The 25,138-nt window shown below is 42.3% G+C and overlaps 1 protein-coding gene across 1 annotated transcript in view; it reads right to left on the reverse strand.

Annotated features, from left to right (window-relative positions):
• LOC115043708 (chromodomain-helicase-DNA-binding protein 6-like) overlaps window positions 1–17,904 on the reverse strand; it is a 59,835-nt gene extending 41,931 nt beyond the window's left edge. The window contains 2 exon segments of the mRNA XM_029502369.1: window positions 4,144–4,193; window positions 17,796–17,904. Coding sequence (XP_029358229.1) covers window positions 4,144–4,173 — 30 coding nt within the window. The 5' untranslated portion in view covers window positions 4,174–4,193; window positions 17,796–17,904.
• Between the last annotated feature and the right edge of the window lie 7,234 nt (window positions 17,905–25,138).

Genomic DNA, 25,138 nt, shown 5'->3' on the forward strand with positions numbered 1-25,138 from the left:
CTAATGTGGAGCTGAAGGAAAGTTTCTGCCTCCTCAGGATCGAAACAGAAGCATTTCTGAGGCTGGAGTGTTAATCTGAAAAGCAGATACTTCCTGTAAACTTCCTGGCCTGAAGCTGAGTTTTCTGGGAAAACACAGAGTGCACAGTTGGACAACTAAAAAAAAAAAAAAAGGAAAAACATCTGAAAATATTTAACAAAAACCAAATACGCTACTTGAGCTAAACCACATAGGACTTAAATCTTAACGATTCTCGAAGATTTTGGTCGGTTTTATTTTAGATAAAATATCCTAAACAAGTTTACATTTTTATCTGAGACGGACTGAAAGTTTCTTTATTTTGATGAGCTCACTTAAAAAGGGCTTTAATTTGGATGTGGAGGTTCACGATATATCACCTGCTCAGGTGGACCAGCTGAGTTTTATGTGCAAAATTACAGCAGCGAGGTCAGAGGTCAGGTTGTGACCCCATCATTCTGCTGGCAGGCGATATATGGTGGTAGTGACACAGTTTATGGAGCAGTCTGGATGAAGACGGGACACGACACCTGTTTGATTCCCAAGTGACAAAAGCTATTGATGTTGCTTCTATTATCCATCATCATCATCATCACCATGATGATGGATATATCTTTACACTGGGGAAGGACTTGCTTTATCCCAGATCTTTTTCTGAACCCAACAAAGGCATGACTGTTATTATGGTAAATTATTATATGATGTAGGTTATTATAGGATAGAAATTTAGATTATTGCTGTAACCATGACAACCAAAGTCACTGTAGTTTTGCCACCTCAGGAGGCACGGCTGTTGTCATAGCAGGTCGGAGGACTACGACCTGCTATCTGGGGGTGGGTCAGCGGTCCAGGACTGGGAGCCACTAAAGGGACAAGACAGGGATCACATTTTAGCCCACTTACCAAAATAAAAGACCAGCTTGGCTTCATCTGATCTGACCTGATTTCCTTAAAGGGGCGAACGGGGATAATCAGCAGTTATTAAATCAGTTCATAATTTAGAGGAATATAATTTAAGATTCCAGATGATCTTTTTATGAGATGTGCTTTCCACTAAAAGTCAGAAGAAGAAAAAATGAAGTGAAAGTGTGGCGTGTGTGCAGTGATGAAGGACATGGGTGTAACTAGGCCATCGGAGTGAGTAACACAACAGGATCACTGCTCGCCAAGTAGGACACATTAGCATGATACCACAAACTTCACCTGACACAGAAAGGACGAAGTGTCCCCCCCTTTGAATGTCCATTAAACTGTTCTCACTGAAGATCAGAGGCGTTGGTGCCTGAGTCTGATCTGAGTAGAACTTACAGCCTGAATTGTTTCCATAAAGAAAGAAGAAGAGTCTGTAATTTTAAATATTGAGCCATTCAATATTTATCTGTGTTGACCTGCATATCCAACGCATCAACAATGTTCATCTTACCATCGTTCCCACCAATTAGAAACCAGCTGGGGTGAACAGACCAAATCCCGTTTTTTCCCTAATCACAGTTACAGCACTTTGTCTTTCCTTAATATATCGGTGTTATTTAGTCATTCTTGGCCGTAAACTCCAGATTCTCATATCAGGGCAGTGGCCAGCATCATGCGACAAGGAAATTTAAACAACAGTGAACCTCCCAACATTTCACAACACACTGAAGAGTTTATGACTGGTAGATCGTTGCTCGGACAGGATTTAATCTGGGAAAAATAAAAAAGATCCAATGTGAACACTGATGTTTTCACCCTGACTCAGCAGCTTCTCAGCGTGAAGAGAGACTGAAATTACCTGAATAAATAAAGATTCCATCACTAACTACTCTTCACTCATTTCATTGATCACAACACTCACAAACTAGTCATTCATATAATGACTCTACTCCTCAGTGCCTCTGAAGCATTATGAGAGAAACTCAAATTTTAACCAAAAAAAAAAACAAAAAAAAACAAACATAAAATTGTAGAGAATTTCTTTCACAGAGAAACTCAGTTGTTCTGGTTTCTGAGCTGCGGATGTGAAGAAGAAGATCCGAGCTCCTCAAATCAAAGAGTGAGTCATCTCAACAGTGACACTAAGAAGGTGATCATCCTTCAAACCAGAGCAGCTTTTCGATTAATACTAAAATAGAACAACTCACCACATTCAGTCCAAACTCATCCAGCTTCTCTGCCCTTCAATCTCGTTCTTCACCCCCCCCCCCCCAAAAAAGAAAAAAAAAAAAGAATCTGAAAGGAAGCGCACTGACCTTTGACCTTTGGTACAAGGTACAAGAGCTGCTGGGACCTGAACCTGAGAATGTTTGTTTACCTGTATGTGCACCAACAACAAACATTTTAGCACATAAAAAACACGCAGGTACAGGTAAGCTAGCTAAAATTAGCCACTACGCTAACTCTGGGGCTCAGCTTATTAATGAGCAGAGCTGCAGCCATCCATCTCCATGACAACGGAGCAGCTGCAGCACTACAAACACACATGAACACACACACATGCACACAACATACACAACGTAGTGGCATCACGTCATGGTTGAATGTTGTTGTGTGACCAACTACACACGAATGCAGTTTCTCCCTCACTCCCACTCTGCGCAGCTCAATGTGCGTACATGACTGACAACATTCACCACATGACTTTGAACACACACACACACACACACTTACGAGCTTCACGGCTCAATGTCCTTACATGGATGACTACATCCTCCCAAAAAAAACAAAACAACACACACACTGACTCCTTTGCGTGCACACAAACACACACAGTGACGTGCTGCAGTGTAGCAGCTTCTGCCAGCTCAGTAAAGCCGACTGAACACAGCTGAGGGAGGCTGCCTGCAATCACACTGCCTATGAATCAATAAAACAGCCTCACAAACAAGGAGCGCGCACACACACACACACACACACACACACACACACACACACACACACACACACACACACACACACACACACACACACACACACACACACACACACACACACACACACACACACACACACACACACCCCCTCTCGGTCACGAATATAGAACACGAGGGTTGCAGTCTCATCAATGCTGCTGCTGCCTTTCAGACAACGCCAGGTCGGATCAGAGAAACACCTTTTAACACTGATGCCAGGTTAAGGTGTTAAGCTAAGGGCTGGGTCACCGTGCATCCGACCCCGGGCCCAACAATGGGCCTCACACAGGTCTCAGGCTGCTTGGCTTGATAATAGGTTTCATCAAATCAAGTTACACAACAACAACAACAACAACAACATCTGTCTGCCAGGTTGACAATTGACAACATACTGTCGACTCTGAGCCAGAAGAACAACAAATCACACTTCCTGTCTGTCTGTAAGCCAACACGGTTTCAGGTTCTGTTTCTTTTAATAAAACTCATTTTGGAAACAACATTGTAAAGCGAGTCAGTCCCCTTTGAACTGTACCCAGTATGTTTAATAAGCTGATAAGAGTCAGGCATCAGACTGGAGCATCAGTAATTCTGAAAATCACGTTTAGTTGAAACCTGCACTGAATACAAATAGACACACAACAACTGTGTGAACTGATGCCAAGTGTAAAAAATCACGACAACGACAAACTCTTTAAACAACCAGTTCACCTCAACATGAAATAAGTCAAAGTCATCATGGTTTTACAGTCAGACAACCTGTCTCTGGCTGACTGTGCAGAAAATACAGCACATCAGAAGGCAACACTGCTAGTCAGATAGTATTGAAGTCTATGGGAAAATGTCCCTCCTCCTCTCTAATGAGTTTATGGTCTCAGTCTCAGTCTCTCTCTTCAATACAACATGATGTTAATTTCTTAAATGAAGCTCAATTTAGAGGGAAACAGACCAAAAAGGAAGGGATGCTAATTCCTGGAACTTATATTGTAAATAAAATCTTACTAATAAAACTTGTTTTTTTTGGTCTCCACTGCAGTTGTGTCCTATATTCAGTAACGGAGGACACACTGTCCCTGGGATGTGGGGTTAAGCTGAGTGAAGCATTAAAGGGTTCGTGAATATGTCCAAAATGAGACTGAAGCTTTAAAAACAAAATGACATGCTGCTTCTTGTGTAGAGGGCTTTTTTTTTTATGACCCACTTTTTGTGTGCATGCATGTGTATGAGAGACAATACAAACCTGCTGCTTGTCCTTTTTGTGTATTTTCATCTTCTATCCCTTCACTGCATCTGCAAACAGAGAAGGAGATGACTGATATTAGTCCCAGAAATACTCAGAAAACAAAGTGAAGCTCCTGCAGACGCAGGACAGTGAGGCTGAAACACAAAGGAGCATGTGAAGGAGATTCAACCAGAACAAACTCAGATTTAATTGTGTGTTTTGATGTGTTGTTGCACTCAGTGTAACAGACTGCCGACACGTAGCTGCAGACTGACACGTGTGGTGCGTTCAATGACATCTGGACAGCATTCACAAGTGTAAGTACAATGTCGCTGCTTGCTGTCTTGCAATTTTGCTTAGTTGTAGCAAGATTTTCTGAAGTCAGTTGGTGGGTTTCATTCTATTTTAGTGGCCAAGTTCTCGGTCTGAGAATGTCTGAAAAACACTGTAATTTAATGTGGGAAGAACTGAAATCCAAAGGAGACTGAAGCATCAGAAGGTTTGTTGGAACAAACCTGATTCACATTCAGTCCTGGAGGCATCAAAGATCCAGAACATTCACCTGCTGAGCCGAAAACACACACAATTGAAGCAGAAGCTCTCCAGTCAAAAGGGTCAGATTCAAATCTTATCTAAAAATTCACTGTTTCAGGCATGACGCACAAACACAAACACCTAAAAACACAACAACCGCTGGCTTAACACTGAAGAGTCACTTTTACATGTGTCTGCCGTTCATCCCGACGAGTTCAACTCGTTTCACTAAAGGTCACAAAAAGCGACATCACAATGAAATGAAATAAAATCTGACATTTATACTTAATCCTGCACTAATTTGCTTTGTGCTTCACAATCTCCTCATTGGCCACTGATGCTTTTTCAATACATTCATTATTCATCAGGTGTGGTGTTCACCTGGTTTCCATCCTGGAACAGACCTGATCTCCATCTAAAACCTCCAGCATCCACAAGAGACTTCAACAAAAACTTCAGCTGGTGATTCAAAAGTGGAAAGTCTTTCCTGCACTGGATCTAAAATAGTCAGCTGATGATTAACATGGCCATGACACCCACAGCAGGGGTCACCATGGCAACAAATTCATGAGCAATCCCACGTCTGGAGAAAAGTCGTAGTATCGTCGAGGTAATCATCGAGGTAACTGACCTATTTTTGCTTTAGTAAACACCAAGGCTGAGGCAATAATTAGGAGATTCGATTTGTTGAGTTTTCACCTCATTAACATCATTGTGGTGTTTTTTGGTGCCGTCACCTGCAGTTCTGTACAACAGATTATTCATTGTATTTGGCTGATGGAGCAACGGAGACATTAATGTGGAGGACAACCAGGAGATGAAAATAATAACCAAAACCCGAGTGAAGTCATTTTTAGTCTCTGATAGTCTAAAGAACAGCCTGTGTTTGTTAACTACATGACTTCTTAAGATCACATGACAAGTGTTTTCCCCCCTGAGAAAGATCAAATGTGAATCACTCCCAACACAGACGCAGAACAGGAAGTGATAAGTGCTGTAAGTGTGTGAAAGTCAGAGGCGTTTTCCATCTCCTACTTCGGTATTAGCACGGTGACACAAACAGCGTTTCATGATTAACACAATCTGTTAAAGAAATGTTTACGTAGCAGATTTAGCTCAGATTGAAAATTTAAATCAATCGTCTTCTGAAACAATTCTACTTCAACATCAGCTATCAAAATAAATCTATTCATTTGCCGATTGTTCCATTTTTATAAAAAATAAACTTTTAGCCGAAAAAGACGTGAGAAAAAGAAACACAGGATGCTTCTGGTCCACATCATAGTGCTTTCTGATTGTTCTGAACACTGAGATGCTTGCCGTCGCCCACAAAGATCTGCACTGCAGGACTTCGTGGTTTCCCATGAGCACTGAGCAGTATGGCTGTATGACATAAGAGCCTACTAGAAGCTTTAATGTCCAGTCTTTACAGTGCAACTCCAACTCCAGCACAATGGCAGTGTTAGCACCTTGGCTGGGCCTGTGTTCGTCACAAACATCCCTGCTGCAGAAAACGGATCTCGATATGGTCAGTCAGTTTGATCTGCCCTTTGAAAATCCAGAAAATATTTCAAAAAGGACACGTTTTTCATCATCAGTGAAAAGTTAAACCAGCCCCTGCTGAGCGCATGCTGAAGAGTTCTGCATATCACTGCAAATCAGCATAAAGTACTTCATCATTCATCAACTGATTTAATAATTTAGGCAGAGTTACATTAAAGAGTCATATTCTAATGTTTCCAGTCTTTTATTATGAAGGGTTGATGTCCATAAGAACATATATTTGACTAAAACACATCTCATCTTTAGTCTCTTCAGTCTCATTTATCATGAAGAAAAAAGACAAAAATGAATGTTACAGCTTATTTCTGATTGGCTCTGATCCTCTCTCCTAACTGGTTGCTTGTTTTCTGCGGGAGCCAACAAAAATAAAGAATTTAGGAAAATGCTCATGGTGGGCGGGGCTTAAGTGCACAGCTGAGGGTGGTGACTGCTTTGTTATGACATCACAAACGTTCTTTAGGTTGGTACCTTTTCATTTAGAGTGAGTTCTCTGCGTTTGGAACATCTTTATGTTTTGATTTGTTGGTTGGACTTTTTTTTTTTTTTTTTTTTTTTTGAAGAGATCCCTTCCAGGACTAAAAGAGAACTGTGATGACGATTCCCATTTCGTGTTTAGTTATAATGAATAAACATAAACTAACTAATTACATAAATTAATTTCCTCTTTCTCAGAAATCATGTCAGTGTTTAATGAGTTAACTCCTCCACCAAGAATTACTTGGAATGTGTGCACCAAAGTCTCAGTTATTGCTGATGTGCAAATATCAAGTGGACGATAAACATTTCAGTTCCATCTGTCAGACACGTCTGCTTTGACCAGCTGCCATTTTTAGACCAGTAGTTTAGATTTAATAGGCCGACATACACCTGTCTCTCCTGGTATGAACCATCTGAGCTGCAGACACACACTTTCACACCCACATCAGAAAATAGACAAATATGTGAGTGAGTTTGGTTAAGGTGAACTCGGTGTCTATCAGTGGCTCCAACCAGGCTTCGGCACATCGGTGCAAATGAAAGAGTAAATGTTTTCCTGTTTTCCCCTCAGGGGTTAAAGAAATCAGATTCTAACCTCTGTTAGGTTTCTTTACTTGTAGCTGAAGGTGGCAGGTGTCCCGTCAACACTCCGGATTTGATATTTCAACTGCAGTCATTTTAATGTCAGCTCAAAATGGGTCTGCTACAACGTTCAGAAACTTTACATCCAGGACAAAACTACACAGCCAGAAAAACTTCTGAATGGCTGGTGGGACTCTCAAAAACTGGTCTGACGGTGGGACAGCAACTCGTTCCACCAGGCCGTCCAATGCACCCGCCCCTTTACCTCAAAGGCAAATACCACTCATGTCACATCAATCCCAAGCACAAAGGAAGTAGAAACACAAAGAAAGCCTACATTAAGACTCCCAGAAAAGCTAAAAGTCGATAAAGTCCTGATATTAGCTGATGTAATAGTTACAGACTTTCAATTAGTCTTTATCTTATTCAAAGACTGATGTTGTACAGGTATAAGGTGGAAATATATGTTTTATGACAGCTGTGACTCAGGGTGCAGAGGGTTGGCGTGTCCTTGGGCAAACACTGAACTGTGTGGATGTGAATGTCACTTTCATTGTAAAGCTGTTCAAAATAGGAAAAAAAAAAATAAAAAAAGTCCTCACACCATTAGATCAGAACATCTGAATTTGAGACAACGCTGCACATGGTAGCATCACATATTTAAAAATAAGTAAATCAACAGAAGTCGGGACATTTTCCCACCAACGTTGTTTATAGGTAACTATGTTGATGGGCAGTCTGTATATTTACAGCATTTCTTGCTGTAATTTTTTTTTTCTACTTTCAGTTTAGTTAAACGAGGATCAAATCTGCAGTCCCGCTGAAGGAATCTTAATTCAGTTTTTCCCTCCTACATGTGACACAGATCTGATGCTTTCATCAGCGAGCAGCTAAAAACTGCATTGGTCACATGTTTTCCCAATTTTCCCTCTGGACCACCAGGATGTGGGATATAAAGACTGAGCCTGGTGACCTAAATGGACCGAACATGAGGACACCGGACAAAGTATAAATACGCAGATGTGACGTCCATTCAGTGTCGTTACAACCTGCTGTCTCAGGTGAAAGTTAGATAATAGAAGGGACTGCAGTTATCAGCATCTGATGGGAAAACCATTGGTGGATGACGGTTGTTGACCAGAACCTCCACAGCACCAACTGAAACAACAAAAGTGGTGTGTATGTTGTTCAAGACATACTGGGACGGTTGGGTTGCGGGGGGGGGGGGTTCTTTCCTGCAGCAGGAAAGCGTGAAGGTTCCCTGCAGATACTTCAGCTTATGCAACTCTTTCTCTAGTCAAAGCCCCTGGCTGCAGGCTGAGACGTCTGAGTGCTTCACTCCATACCAACTAAAGTCAGACAGATGATACTTTTCCAGCCGTTTTCACCAGCTCCACAGTGAATGCCGGCCGTTTTCCATCTACACAGACCTGAGGCTGTTTGCCAAAGTCTGCAAAACAAAAATCATCATCATCAGCAGCAGCAGCAGCAAAGCACTGTTTGAGCAGCACAGACTCAGACATCAGCAGCAGATGGGTCCATGGTTTTATATGCTCATAGTGCAAACTCAACATTGCATTTACAAGGAGGGATGCTTAGGTTAACAAATTAACTTTCAATCTGCAGGATTAAAGACTGTTTTCGCTGCCCGTCTGGTTTTAGACCAGTGAAATGATCAGGTGAGCTTGGCCGATGAATTAATGGAAAACAGGAAGTGTCTTAGTGGAGACTTTAAAACATTATTTATTTTTTTTTAAATCAAATCAATCAGATCCTTTTAAAATGCAAAAAAAAAAAAAAAAAGTTTTTACAAATGATTTCAACTCCACAGGTCAGGAGGCATCTCCTGTTCAGGAAATTTAGACTGTTCATTTAGTCCGTAAATACTTCAACTGATGAGTTTCTTTTAAAATACAAACTTCCAGATTTCGTTTTCTTTTTAGTATGACTACTTTATCTCTTATTAAAGGAGGTGCTCAAAGTATTTTCATGGAATTCCAATCATCAAATTTTTATCAAAATAAGAAGATCCACTGAGAAGTGTAACTCTGTAGAAGTTGTTTATTCGATGCTTTATTGCTTTATTGATTCATCTAATAAGTTTTTAATGACTGGCCAAAGTGGGGGGGGGGATTTATACATCTTTTCTGTCCTGAAAAATGTATATTTGAACTTATTTTCCTGTTTGATTCCCAACTTCGTGTAAATAAGCAAACAAGATAAACTCTGGCTATCTAATGATGTCTTAGTTCCCCATAAAGAACAGGATAGAATACACCAACAACATATACTTCCCGCTCTGGTTTTATTCTGAAAGTCTTAACAGGAAGCTGTGACAGACATCTTTCCACCACTTTAACACTCACCGCTTGTCTTCTGCTGATAAGATGCGTCGGAAACAATCTGCCTTTAACCTCAGGGCTCTTATCTATTCATGAGGTGCTACAGGGTTTTAATTTGAAAGTTCAGTTGCTGCTGACCAGCTGACCTCGGCTGGTTTTGTTTTTGTCTGGAGGACGGACTGTGACAGGCCGGTAGAGACAGCATGATGGAGCACCGAGGCGTTAACCTTTTTACTGCCACATTGCTGCATTAGAAACATTTTCAGATTTCATCCCTTTGTGTTTTTCCTCATGAAGTCGTCATTTTTAAAAATGTCTTCACATGTTCAGAATTGGCTGTGACATCACCCACCGGAGCCAATAGGAGCATCCGATGTAGAGACATGACTCTAGAGGTCACTATTAAAGATGGAGGATGAGAATGGATGGATAAACGCACAGGACAAATGGAAAAGCTTGTTTGAAAAAGCCGATTCTCCAGTTTAAACTTTACTACTCAGTTGTAGGCAACAACAAACCCAATTCTTCACGAAAGGTCTTCTTTTTCTCCTCCTCATGCGTCTATAGAAACATTCCAGAGCAGGTTCTCCTCATTTCCTGTTCTCTTCCGACCCCACACTCAGCAGGGGTGTCTGGACGCTAATTAACATGAGGCTGATAAAACAGCATCTGTGGTCCGTTACTGTGCAGCGGCGGTGGCCAGACGCTCACCACCACCTGTGTCCCTGCAGCGTTGGACCAGACTCATGACGGCCATCTTTTAAAGTGAGACACGTCATCGTCACTCCAACAACGTACTCTTCTACTGTCGACAATGTGATGTAACTGCAAGTGAAGAGAACGAGATTGTGACTGATGTGACGATTGATGCTCTGCTGAACATCCATCATGACCACAGCAATGAGGAAAAGCTACAGTGAGGAAGAAAAACTTCTCCACTCATGTTTTAATACTCGAGGAACCATAAAGCTTCATTCTATCTGATGACCATCAGGGGGCGACGCCACCAGCTGTGAAGGCAAGTTAGACCATATTCAAGTCTTTGGGAAAATGGGCAGTTTAAACTCAATTAACCTGAACAGGATGTCTTTGGACGGTGGGAGGAAACCCACAGAGGCACAGCCTCCTCACAGAAAGGCCCCAGACCAGGAACCAAACCCATGACCTTCTTGTTGTGGGGCAACAGTACTAACCACTATTCCGCCGTGCTGCCATGTATTCATATGTGCTCACACATCTGGTAATTACTATATTTTGGGGCTTTTTATTCCTTTATTCAGACAGTAAGGGGTCGACAGGAAAATAACAGTCAAACACAAGACGTTGCAATAACGTGCTGTGTGCACTAACCACTCAACTATCACTGACCGACATCAGGTGATCATGATGTGCCTTTTTCATAATAAAGTGAATGTTAAAACATAAAAATTACTGTAATTTGAAAGTGAAATCAAATTCAAAGTGAGAAGTGAAAATAAACCCAGTTTTTAAATTTCAGCTCCGCTCTCCTTGAGGTTTTAAATAAAATGCTTCATTATCTTGACATTTGAATCCTTTTTAATGGTAGAAAAATAAAACAAAAATTAGCTTCAGGACCATTACACTGTGGACAACAACTGTGGACTCACACTCAGCCATTACCTGTTAGCTTCACAGACACGATCAAAGGCCGACAGTCTCATACAGTTTAAATGCCATAAAAATGACCTTTAAAAATGACAAAATGTTCTTATGTCATGGAGGAGTCAACCCCCACAGCCACATCCAAGCTGACCTCAACACACCTCACTTTGCATAACACACACCTGACAGCCCTACATCAGATCCCACCCACTTTTTATCTTCAGAGATAACCAACAACCAGATTTGAATCCAGTCGCTCGGCTCCGACAGCAGCTGATGCATCAGGACTTCCTCAGCATCAGTGGGAGTCCTGGTGCTGTGACAGAGGATTTGCTACAATACTCCTGTGGCTTTGCAGTAATTATGCCACGACATGAGGTGCAAGAATAACGGGAATAGCACAAGAAAGAAGGTGTGGACTTCCTGTCCTCCACGAAGCTCCCCCTGAAAACTACAAGAGGAGTTAAATCTCAGCAACAAAAAATTTGTCCAAGTTTTCTGCCAAGTTGTTATGTTTCTACACACCTGGCAGCCATGAATATTGATGCAAGCTTGATGTTTCCAGAAATAAAACAGACGTCAGCCGCTCACTCGCACACACACAAACCAACAAACACAAAGACACACCGAAACTCATCTGTTCAGGCAGAGCCAGATCTGAAATGAGATAGTAAAAGACTTCAGCTGTCAAAAACCCTCATTTTCATCCGATCTGTTGCCTTTACAGACACATAATGGCTTCTTCATTTTTCACCCATTCACGGTTTTCCTTATGAAGTAAATTTTTTTAATAAAATTTCTCCAAGTCTCCACATATTCAGAATCAGTTCAACCTTAGCTAATTCTATCTGTGATTCAGTGCAGACTCTTCCCTGTATTCGAGGATATTCACTCAGAAAACAAGAACTCACGAAAAACTTGGGAGCCAATAGGAGCGTCCGATGGAGAGACGTGTCTCTAGTCATCACTATCAAAGATGGAGGATGAGAATGGATGGATAAACACACAGAAGGAAAGCAGTAGAGCTCCAGTCAGAGAGTCAGACTGATCCAGATCTGAACTAACTCCCTTTATCAGTTTACTCTGATGTGTCAACAGCGAGAGGGAAAAAAACAATCACAATTACTGCTCCAAAGAATGAGCAGAAACTAAAGACAAACAGAAACAAATCAGCTCTAGAACAACCCAAACACATGTGAGCTGGTTTTATTGCATATCTAAATACTTAGTGCCATTTTTAAAACAAATTAAGAACCTGAAAGAGTTGACAGTGATTCGTTTATTTAAACAATCAGCTGCAGGATTTATTTTTCAACCTTTTTCAGCAAACTCAGACAGAAATCGTCCCCATCCTCCTCAGTGGAGAGAGCTGTTCTGTTTTCAGTGACCTTATTCCCTTCACTCAGCCACTTGTCCTTGCACAAAGGAACCAAAGAGCCAAACTGTTGCTGCACCTGAGAATCATCAGGGTTGACTCACCGAGGGACGAGGACGAGCAGCCGGCTGCACTACATCAAACCAAATTCAGCCCCGTTTTCCCAAATCTGTGTGTGTGTGTGTGTGTGTGTGAGCACAAAGAAGGGAGTGTGTCTTTAAAATGGAACAGGGCTCCTCCTCGCCCCGTCCCTGCTTCAGCTGTGCGATGCTCCCACGAGGGAACAAACAAAGGAGGGGACCTGGCTCAGGTTACGACGCCACCAGACTCAGCTTTCTCCTATTAATCAGATAAATCACTAATCACCTCCAAATCTCCGTACAGCCTCTGCAGCCTCTCCTGATGACACACTTTTCACCTTTTCCTCAAGCTAATCATCCAGCTGACTGAGTCTGCGGCTGCAGAGCTGTGACATTGACATATTTACATCAATGATTGACCATCTTTAAGGTCAAAACTAAATCCCAAAGCTTTTCCCGCTCACTGAGCTTCATCATCAGGCTGAAGCCTTTATCTGATTTACCGCATTACTAAGAATCAATTTAGTTTACAATATAAACCCCAACTGTACGTTACAGTCATTTAACGCCCCCAAAGTCTCCTTTTACATTATAGAAAATATTTATACCTTTATTTTTTTTTATGAGTGTCTGATTTTCACAAAATGTCCCAATTTTTTTTTTAAGTGAGATTCCCAATGCGAGCACAAATGTCTCTGAAGGGACGAACCAACCAGCCAGAAAACAAAGACAAAGTAATGACTTAAACCACAAAGAAACACAATTTAATTTGCCTGGTTTTTATCATTGTAAATGATTTGGAGGTCCATCGGTCTAAAGGCAGACCTCCACGTGGTCTCTGATTCTAAATCGGGTCCAGGTTCTGGATTAATACAGTCAAAATCTCAAAGGTCTTAGTCCAGAGAAATGCTCACATTCCAGATTCAGAAACTGAACCTTAAAACCAGAAGTCAGGACTTCTTGAACTTTGTGATGTCACAACAGTCACCCCCCCCCCCCCGCCACTCATGTTCCCAAACCCTGCAGGATGTAGTCTCTCTAAATGTTTACATGAAATCTGCTATATTCTTCTTAGATCAACAAGAAAGCATTCAGCCAATCAGAAGAGAGAATCATGTCCTCTCTTCTGATTGGCTGACTGACCTGTTGTTATTGGAGCTCCAGAGAAAAGCCTGAAAGAGGAGATGGAAAACTAATGAGATGGTTTTTGGCTCTTTAAACCACAAATATATCTTCTTATGGACATCAAACCTCCAAAATAAAACACTGGGGAAGTTTAAATGGACCTTTAATATGAAATGTTGGCCTTTAAGCAGATTAATTGTAGACTAATAACTGCAGAGAGAATATAAAAGGTTCACATTGTCTGTCTTACAGTACATACAGTTAGTTCAGTGTGTTTCTGGCATTTAAATCAAAACTGAATCTGAAAATTTCTGATTTTAGAAGAAGATCAGTAGAAACTATATTTGGAGGATAAAGTGGATCTGGCCTGCTCCTGTACTGTATCCTGATCGGACGGTACAGTCTGTCAATTACACCGATACATACTGTGCTTTATGCTCTATCTGCCCCTGTATTTTATTTGTCATCTCTCTTTTATGTCTTACTAACACATTCAGGTTTTTCTCTGATTTGTGTGTAAAAACACTTAGTAAAGTCAGTTTTTAAAAAGGTGTCCCATAAATAAAGTTATTATTTTAAATAAAGTTGGACAAATGTAGCTTCATTAGGACTGAATATCTCAATCAGGGAGTGATTACAGTGATGTTTAGACCAAATATTGAATTCTGTGCCAAATCAAAAACAGGTATGAATTGTGTTGCGACAACCTGAGACTGTCCCAGCATCACACACCTCGTCTGTTACAAGGTGGGAAGACAGTGTTTTGTTTTTATTTTTACTAAATTATCGGCCACACTGCCTTGTGATGTGCCAACAATGCACATAACGATAACTACAAACTCACTGTGTGCAGATTTTTAAAATTTAATCACCCTGGGAAAAAAGTAGTGAGTGAGGTCACGAGTGTGTTGTCAATACACACCTCAGCAGCACAAGGCAACACACAATAGGAAACAAGTGAGACAATATTGGCTGAAAGAAAACTAAACAGCTGCATCTTTGGAAAGTCTAATTGGGAGTGGCTTTTTAAAAAGCGAGACCGATTGACAGTAATTTGTACTCACTAATTGGGTCACAGTTACAGTTTCTTTTTTTCCTGACACATCAAAACCAACTGAGTCGTGCAGACAGGGCATCCTTAAGAATCATCTCACCACAATGTAATTATTATTAACCTGAATTAACCCTTTTCGAGTGGCATCAAGGCTTTTCTGTTTAAGCATCCCTTTTTGTTTTTACTTTCTGTGTTTTTTTTTGTTTTTTTTTTAAATGTCTCTTAGTCACCACCACTCAGTCCAAACTAAAGACTGTGGTCTTTCTAATCGGTGATAGAAGCTTAGAAAACAAGAACTAGTCAAAAAAAAAAAAAAAAAGTTCCTCTCGTGTTTGGGTCACTCTAGAGCTGATCTGAAGTTTCTATCTTTATCTGATCAGGAGTTCTGCTCATTAATGATGAAAAGTCAGCTCCAAATTGTCTTTATTCTGTCAACACAATAAACCCACAAACATACAGGACTAATCCAGAGACTCTCTGATTGGCTGTGACATCACCCACTGAAGCCAATAGGAGCATCCGATGTAGAGACGTGACTCAAGACACCACTGTCAAAGATGGAGGATGAGAATGGATGGATAAACACACAGAAGGAGTCAGAGAGTCGGACTGATCCAGATCTGATCAGTTTATCACGGAAGTCAGTTTAGAAAGAGCTGATTCTGTAGTTTAAGGAGGAAAAATGGCATGACGTTTACAGACTGTGGGCTTAAATTAGGAAAGAGGGTTTGCTGAACCTGCAGAGCTTCACCTTCATCCCCTATGAATCCCCTACATTATAAAAAGGAGAAATCAGAACTCATTAATTATCTCAGAGGACTTTTAGGAATACACAGGAAATGGCCTTTGCACTTTACTCCATATTAATTGTCAGATATGAACATAATAGGGGAGTATTAGTGCTAAAAACACATATTACTACCAAATGAAACATAAGCACGGTAAAGGTGCACTGTAAAGGAAAGGTCACAACACCGACTCATGTTTTCTCTACAAACCGCAGCTGAGAAACATCTGCTATCAAGTACTACGCTTAAATCAGTAAGAGCATTAGGACTGCATGCAAGTCATCCTCTTTTTGTAGTTTTTTTAATGATTACAACTAATTAGAATTAACTTGGCGTGTTAGACTGTGCACAAAAGTCTGAAATCCTACTTCAGTCATCTTTTCGATGATGCAGCAGCAGTGAAAAGTGTCAAACAATGGGTGAACAAGTAGGCAGACAGACACATTCAGATTGGAGTCTTCAAACAGGCTCTTCGCTTTAGCTGTGGGAGGGAAGGCGCTCCAACACAAGGTGAATATGGACGCACAACACCACTAAGGCAAAACAAGGTGGCTTCAGCGTCAGTGGAAAACCACACAGGCCAGAGAATTCAACCAGCAACTCCTTGCTCAACGTGACCCAAACCAGCAGATCAGACAGACATGGAGAAGGAAAAGGCCTGCACTTTCCACAGCAACACAGCAGTGCTTTAAAAATTCACAAATACATAATTTAAGATGATTCATAGCCACAGAGTTCATGAACTTCTATGAAACTAAGCTCCTGAATGTCCTGATATTTATATCTCACCTTTGAGCTTTTTTCTACAGTAAAATAGATCAAGTTAATTTTCATAGTATTGTAACTCATTAAGCCTAAACCTGCTGATTCTGAAGAAAATGAAGTGATAAATAAAAAAAAATTGTGAATTCTACATTGGTTGGGAAGGCTGGAACAATAGCACAACAGGAGTGTTTGCTAAATAAAATAAATATTGCTTGATTTAGTCCAGGACGACAGCATCCTAATCCCAAAACATAACGGAAGCCTGTTCACCTTTAGAGGCTTCGAGTGTAAAACAGTGAGACCCCAGATGGGGGTTACCTCCTGGCCCCTTTGTTTGCTGCTCGGGGCTGTTACACCTGGCCAGGTAATTAAGATGCTGATCAACACTAATTCAGACACAAAACTGAGATTATAAAACAGATTTCCTCTGGTTATAACCCAGACTGACACAGTATTTCTCTGTATTCATGTTCCTCCTCTGTTATCAACATTTCCTTCAGGTATAAATACAATTCTAAATAACATATTGATTGTGTAAGCCTAAAACCTGCTGAATCTTAAGAAGTATGGATTAATAAATGTAAATTCCACATCAGGAACAATAGCACTGAGGGAGACTTTTCATTTAAGAAAACCTCACCTTTATGTAAAAACTGGACCTGTAATAGATCTGAGCTGTGTTTTAGAGGACATGCAGACAGCCTGAGTCCAGGACAACAGCATCCCGAAGCCTGTTCACCTCTGGAGGCATAAAGGAAAGAGACCCCCGGAGAGGGTTAGCTCCTGGCCCCTTTGTCTGCTGCCCGGTGGTCGCTCCACCTGGCCAGGTGAAACTGTGCCGGATGGCCGGGCTGTCCCCGCACCAAAGGCCGGTTGCCTGGCTCCGGGAGCTCCGGAGGGCTCCGGACGGCTAACGGGCTAACCGCCTAGCTTACCCCTCTTTGAGGCTCCGGCTAGCCGACGCAGGGGCTAGCGCTCGGCTAGCTCCCCCGCTGGTCTGCCACAAGTTGGAGAGCTAAGCTAGCAAAAGGGAGGGAGGGAGGAAAGAGAGAGAGAGAGGGGGAGAAAAAAGAAGTTCCCGGCGAGAGAAACTGCGACTCCGGATGAAAAAACAGCCCGGGGAACAGCGACCGCAAAGCCCGACGGAGACCAGCAGACACCGCGTCCCGGTTCGTGTTAGCGAGCCGCGGCTACTCCTCGGCTAGCTGCCTCCGCTAGCTGCTGTAATGTCACCGCATCGCCGGTGTAAATACATTAAAACAGCCCGCTGCCTTACACGTGTGGACGGCGGCTAAAAACTCCCTTTCTCGGGGACACGTCCCCGCAGATAAAACCCCCCCGCCTCCCCGGAGAACCGCTCACCTGCTCCGGACGCCGGACACACGGTCTCACCGGCGAGACATCCGAAAAAACCCCGCTGGCGCTTTTTATTTCCAAGGACACAAAATCGCCATGACAGTTTAGAAAAATGCATAAAAAATTAGCAGGCAGGGGAGGGAGGGGGGAGACTGGGGGGGGGGGGGGGGAGAGGAGGGAGGGAGGGAGGGAGGGAGGAGGGGGAGGAACTCTGAGCAATTTCTATTTAATCCACAAAACACCGGCAGCTCCGGAGTTCATTCAGTCTGGATGCAGGAGTCCTGCACAAACAACAACAACAACAACAACAACAACTTCTTCTACACAACACAGACACCTTTTCCTCCGCGTCCAAAGAAACTTAAAGGACGCTTCTTACCTAAAATGGCTACTGCAGCAGCCCCCCAAAAACACAACAAAACAAACAGCTTTTTATGTGTTTATCAGGTGGAAGTCAGCCCGCAGCCAGCCGAACCTGACCCGGACGGTCCACAACCAGATCCGCATTTCGCACCTTTCCATTGGCCGCAGCCGCGCGCAGCTGGCCCCGTGCACGTTTCCATTGGCCCCGCAGCTGTCAAGCAAAGCCCGGGCAGCGACTCCCTGTCCCGGGTTAGTCTGAGAGCGGCCGCGGCGGCCCCCGGCCGGCACCATTGTGCATTGTGTGCATGTTTGTGTCCCTTCCTGGAGGAGGGGGGTCGATCGGGGGTGCTCTTACCGCAGGGAGAGCGTTCTGGTACCGATTGGGGGGGAAGCTGCCCAGCACACCGCCCGGCTGGCTCCTGCTGCTGCTGTCATTGAAGGAAGAGAGGATGGAAATAAAAAAACGAGAGGAAAGGGGGGGCGTTCAGTTTTTAACCCCCCCGATGCAACACAACGGACGGGTTTACATTTCTCCTCCGCCGGCCGCATCCACCAATCACGAGGCTGGTTGCTGCTCCATCATCGCCGGGTCTGCAGGGCGGAAGGAGCCGGAAAGAGGAAGCAGACATTCCAGGTCTGCTGCAGATCGGAGCAGCGTTTCCCGGATGTTCCGTTCGTTGTGCGGGGCTCAAAAACATTCTGGTTTTTATCTGAGCTGGGCTTCAGCAGCTGGGTCGGTTCACCGCCGGACCCGGCACCGGCAGCCTGAGCTGGGGATTTTGTGCTTGTTATAAAAATAAATGCAGACATGTGAGTCACCGCATGTGGAACCGCAGTCTGCCTGAAGGTTTCTATTAAACAACCGGCTAACTTTTACTACAAAATAAAGAATCAGCTGCTGTTTCATCATTTCACGTTTCAGGAAGTCTCGTGTGAGTTTGGTTAAAATAAAAAAATGAATAAATCAACAGATTTATCAACGGTTTGCTTTTTTAACGCGTCTCTGGACCGTGACGTCAGTGGTGGGCGTGGCACCACATCCAAGCACACAAGTTTCCTTTACATGTTAAAACTCACTGTGTGTGTCCGTAAAAGCCTTAAGCCTCCGTTTGACCAAGTGACCATCAGGGGGCAAAAGGAAGGTAGACTGTGTTGAAGTCTATGGGAAAATGGCCCTCCTTCTCCCTGATTTGTTAGTTCAGTAAATATTTTTCTCATTAGTTTACAGTCTTTATTACCATTTAATCATTATTACATTAATAGATCTCTTTGGGTGCAGGGCGTGCAGAGCCTAACCACCCAATCAGGATAGACCGGGCGGCGAACTCCTCCTCAGCTCCACCTGAATGCTAACTATGAGCTAACAGAACTAACAGAACTCAACACAAAAATGTAAAACACATAAAGCAACCATCGGTTAAATATCAAGAACATGCAGCCCTAAACCACTCAGAAGTGTCAGCTACAATTTTAAGAGGCCGAATTATAGCCATCCTGCCTCCACAGGACATGTTGTGAAAATAATTATTAAACCAAACACCTTTTATACGTGGAGGTTTTAACCTGTAACTCTAAATGAGCTGCTGCTTTGTGTTTTTTACATGTTGGAACTCATCTGTGACTCGTCCTCAGCTCCCTCAAGCATCTCCGGGCAAAATTGGGTCCGCCTCATCTCGCTGGTTCCTGTTGTTGTGAAAACATGGCAGGCGGTCTGCGACCACAATCCTGCTGCTTGTGGATCACAATCTCTGAGAGCTGAGGTCTGAGTTTTTAAGCAAGCTGGGCGAAGTTGCTGTGATGCAGAGTTTATCCTGTGTGATTAAGTTGAAAGGGAGTTGTGTGTTCATTTGTTCAGTTTTCAGATCTGAGTAAACTCTTACAGTGAGTCCTGCCGGGCCCCCTCCAGCCCTGTTGCAGGTCAGCGGCTCCTTGTATGGAAGAAAAATCTCATGTGGTGAACTTACTCCACCTCCAAGAAAATGGACTCAAATCTTTTCTGCATCATCAGTGTCCATTGTTAAATCAGACATACGCATCAACCAGCATCCAGGCAGCACTTAGCTTAATATACGCTGCCTCATAAAATTGATTCACGCTGTTTGCGCCGGCCCAACAAACACACTTGCAAAGTCTGTTGCAGTGGAAGAACAGGAATGAAGGTGTGAAATGCTGCTGAAATTCGTCCCCTTGAGCAATTTCAATACCTAAACATGGCTTGGCTTGCAAAGTTTCTCCAGCTTGTCCTGCAGAGTTACCCTAACCCCAAAACGTATGCTCGTAGTTTCGCCTTTCTTCTGAGGTCGTAATGAGCAGGACTGAGGTGACAGTAACAACTAAAGGTGTTTGTGTGCAGGTGGATGAAAGCAGTGTGTGTGTTTGTGTTTGCATTCATGTCTTTGTTGTCCTCACCTTTCAGCCAACGTGTGCTGGTAAATACGTTAGCTCCATGATCACACCACCCTGAAGAACAGAAATTTCCACAATGATGGATATTTTTTTTAAGATTTGTTGATGTTGCTGTTTTTACTGATACAGATGTTGTTTAAAATGACAATTCATTGTTTTTTGGTGGCAGACATATGACAATAAACCCTGAGAAAATGTTCTGGAGAAATGTAATTTATGTTTGTTAATAAACACGGCAGTATTTCATCTTCAAGTGCGTGAGACTCGAGGCAGCTGAAGACAAACAGTAAACTAGAGGTTATTAAGAGCATTTTATTAATTCCAAAGCTGAAATACGAGAGAGGAAACACAACACTAATGACACAGTTAAGTGATGTGAATGGATAGAGAGAGAGAGAGAGGGAAGAGAAGTGCTCGGTGCATCATGGGAGTTCCCCCAGGAGTCCAGGTCCTGGACCCAGACTGGGAGCCGGTTCCACAGCAGAGGAGGCGGCCACTGAATCCAGCTCTGGGTTTTATAGGCAGCACTCAGTCTGCAGCAGTTTGGATCAGCTGGAGGCGTTCACTGTTAATAGGACATCCTGATCCTGAAGATAAGATAAAGAATCGCAGCAGTAAAATCAAGAAGCACATTTTCAGCTTATCTGCCAGACAGCAGGTTTCTAATTCAGACTTTTTTTATATGTGAAGTCAACAACGATAATGTAAAACTAGGTAGGATACCCTCAAATCATATATTTCTGAAGAGGACAGGCCAAGTTTGTCTGAATTTAGAATAAGTCAGGGGGCGTGGCTACTGTGTGACTGACAGACTCTTCCGCCCAATCAGGATAGAGAACAGAGCAGGTCAGATCCACCTTCTCCTCCAAACTGTGATTTCAAAAACAAAGATGGCAGATGAATAAATAAACTGAAATCTTAAAAACAGGAGTCTTTGAAACGGGACAATCTGGCCAGGTTGAGTCCTGAACTGGGACACAACCTGACTGGATTAGTGTGACTTTACAACAACAATCACCAGTGTTGTTGTGTCACTTTCTACCTTTTTGTGTGGAATGGCTTTTTTTTTGCAGCTCAGACATATTGGCCAACATGGGATTGCTCTTGTATTTTGATTTGCGAGAATTTGCTGATTACCTGCATTTACCCAGAGCAGCACCTAAAAGACTAAAAGTCCAAGTATTGGAGAAGATGCTGAATATTTCTTCAGGCAGCTGTGGAAACAGGATGGAAAGTTCAATAACTACAAATAAAGCATCTCCAGATAATTTCATTGGTCTGAAGCTGATGCAACAAGCTCCCACATCACATTAGTGTGGAATAATATCACGGTAGAGTGATTAATGCCAAAGTGTTTTTATTGTTCTACTTTTTCCATCATGTCTCTGCTGACTGTGCTGTGGACCCTCCTGCCCAACGCTTTGTTTAAATGCCCTTTAAACAAAACTCTGATTTTTTTTAAGGAGAACAATATAAACACCATTACTCAGGGTTTTATTATTGTCATAAAGAAATAAAGCTGAGGCTTCCTTTTGCCCACTGAGTTCCACAGACTGTTCTCAATAAGATCTGTGTTAATCAGCTTCTGGAGATCTGAGAGGCCTTGTTAGTAAAAAGGCTGTTTGCCAGATCATGATAATATAATCAGACAATGTGAGTGTGAGTAATGAGAGAAATAAGTTTTACTTTTTAATTAAAACACAGATGAGCTGATTCTGACAGCAGGATCCTGATTTTTATGTGTGTGAATATACTGAATAAATGACTGATATTATATGATCAGGCTTTGTTCACAGCTCTGAACCTGACATGAAAGAAGAGAAGCTTTTAATTTTTAATAGAGAGCTAATAACACTTTCAGGAAGGGGGGTTTGTTATTTAAAGGTAACAAATAAAATACAGCATCAAATGTAGGATAGTATTGTATGACTGGAGCTATAAATGAAAACGAAAGAAGATATTTCGGTCCACAGACAGAAAGTTTAGTAAGATGAACGCAGAAACACAAAGCGTTGGTCGGCCCAGATCCAGTTTCAATTGATTTCTCTCTTGTTTAAATTTGTCTTATTGTATATAAGTGTGGAGTTCAGTTAGTGCTAGAAAATTCATGCAAAAAGATGATTTTAATGCTTCTTACTTAAACAGCATACTTCTCTAAATGAGGTTTTGTGTTGTGTGTTTTTGTTTTGAACAGTTAATCCATAAGAAGATAGATTTGTTATTTGTAGTTTTAAGAGCCAAAAGCATTTTATTTGGTTTCAGAGTTCTCTAAATCCAAATCCTTTGGATGGAGGGTCCTGCTTAGTTGTGACATCACAAAGTGTCAGAAGTCCTGATGGCCTGTTTTAAGGTTCAGTTTTTGAATCCAGACTGTGAGGGTTTCTCTGAGGACGGAGACCTTTGAGACGTGACACTTTAAAAAATATTGATGGCTTCATGCAGCTAAAGGCTATCGATACCAAATGAGCTAATTAGCTTAGCATGGTTGAGAGTTGGTTCTTGATGTTGGTTTTTTCCAACATGTGTTTGTGTGTTATCAGTGTTAGTCCTCACTTCCTCTCTTCACCATCTAAAGGAATCAGTGAAACACACTTCTCTTTTTCCTTTTTTTCTGTTAAATGCTGGACGGTTCTAATTTGGCGAATTTATCTCTGATATGATTTTATAGAGTTTAATAACGAAGCCATCATTGTGATGTCCTTTTCCGTTTTTTAATTTGGAAACAGAAGTCATTGTTCCGCTCTTCAGGAAGTGGAGACTGAAACAGGCTGAATTCACTGTTGGGCTAAAAACTGCATCACAAACAAATAAACACAAAGAGAACGACTGCTGTTGGACCCATTTATAGAAAGTTTCTGATGATTTCCATTTGTTGATTTTGTCGGCTCATTCCATGACAGTTGGAAAAACTGATTTGGAAAAAGTGAGTCAGGTTCTCTTGTGGGTTTAGCAGGAAGACGGATGGATCACAGGAAACTTCTGCCTGATGAAAGCGTGGCAGCAGAAGCATCCAACCACCGCTGATTAACTGCACATTAACTGTAACGTCAAACTCACAACCATCCTGCTGAAGAGGAAGTAAACATTCAACTTAAGAAACTGCTGTGGACGGTAAGTTCACTTTAAATCACTCGGCTAAATGCTGCGAGGTGCAGTCACAGTGCAGCAAATGTTTGAGGCAGAGGCACCCATGCATGCATAATTAGTCATCCAGCTATTGTAGATGTTTACCTGACTCTGTCTATCCTGCGTTTTCTAAATGATGTCTCTTCTGGGGGTTGCAGGGATGAGAGCGGCGCTGCGTCACGCATGTAAAAAACCAGGATTTGTGCCACAGCTGAACGTGGACATGAATATCAACACTGTGTTGCTGTCTTTGTGCCTTTTCCTGCTCAATTTGATCGTAGCGAAAGGCGACAGCATGCCCTCAAACTATCCTCCGCTCACTGAGCCGCTGCAGCCCATCATTTATTCAGGCTCTCAGGCAGAGCTGGATTCACACACACTCGGTTAAAATATGACTTCTCAGACAGTTTGTGGCGTGGAGAAGAAACGGAAGCTCAATTTTACAAATCAAAAAGCAAACACACACAAACCCAACCATGTGCTCCAATGAATATACAGGAAGTGATTGTTCCGAAGTTAATCTGCTTCTTCTCCGCATTTTATATTAAAAATCATAAATAACTACTTTATTTGTATTTATTTTACAGCTGAAGGAACAACAGGATGGTGTCGGCCAATCAGAAGAGAGAATCCTGCTTGGTTGGACGTTGGGTCCAGGTGGGCGCGGCTGAGGGCGGTGATTGTTTGGTTGTGACATCACAAAGTCTCAGAAGTCCTGACGGCTGTTTTTCGGGTTCAGTTTCTGATTTCAGACTTTGAGGGTTTCTCTGAGGACGGAGACCACATGGAGGTCTACCTGTAGACGTCTGGACCTTTAAACCTTCAGACTGTTTGGATGTTTTACTTCCAGTTGTCATGTGTGCGACATCCAACAGTGTGTCATTGGTTCATATTTATATCTTTGGTCATGGCGTACAGACAGTCTGGTGAATGTTCACACGCTGAAAAACTAAACGTTGGAAGGAAGACTGAAAACTAGATCCCATTTTTCTGGAGACATTGAAATTTGAAATGAAAGTTTTCCAGAAGCTAAATGACTGAATGATATTTTTTACTAAAAGCCATGATGATTTTTGTATCTGGACTCTCACTGACAGCAGAATGGCCGACGTGTCCATCAGCCTTTTGCTGAAACACTCAATAACTGATTTAGTTAAAATATTATTATGAATAACTCAGGCGTCATATCAGCAGCTTTGTTCAGGACTAAATACCAACGTAGACCAACTTTGGAATGTGGATCGGACTGAAAATGTTTCCAGTCGATGTTTTCCTTGCTGGTTCGTGTCGCCACTGAACATTTGAATGGTGTTTGGCTGACGTCACCCTCACCGTCATTGCATGGCCCTCCCTCACCTCATTGGTCAGAAGTCAGTGGTCTGATTGAAGAATTTCACCCCGATGATGATTAATCAGGGGCGGAGCCTGCACGCTGATGTCCAAAAATCAGCCTG

The sequence above is a fragment of the Echeneis naucrates genome, chromosome 5 (genome assembly GCF_900963305.1).
Source record: "Echeneis naucrates chromosome 5, fEcheNa1.1, whole genome shotgun sequence".
Classification (NCBI taxonomy): domain Eukaryota; kingdom Metazoa; phylum Chordata; class Actinopteri; order Carangiformes; family Echeneidae; genus Echeneis; species Echeneis naucrates.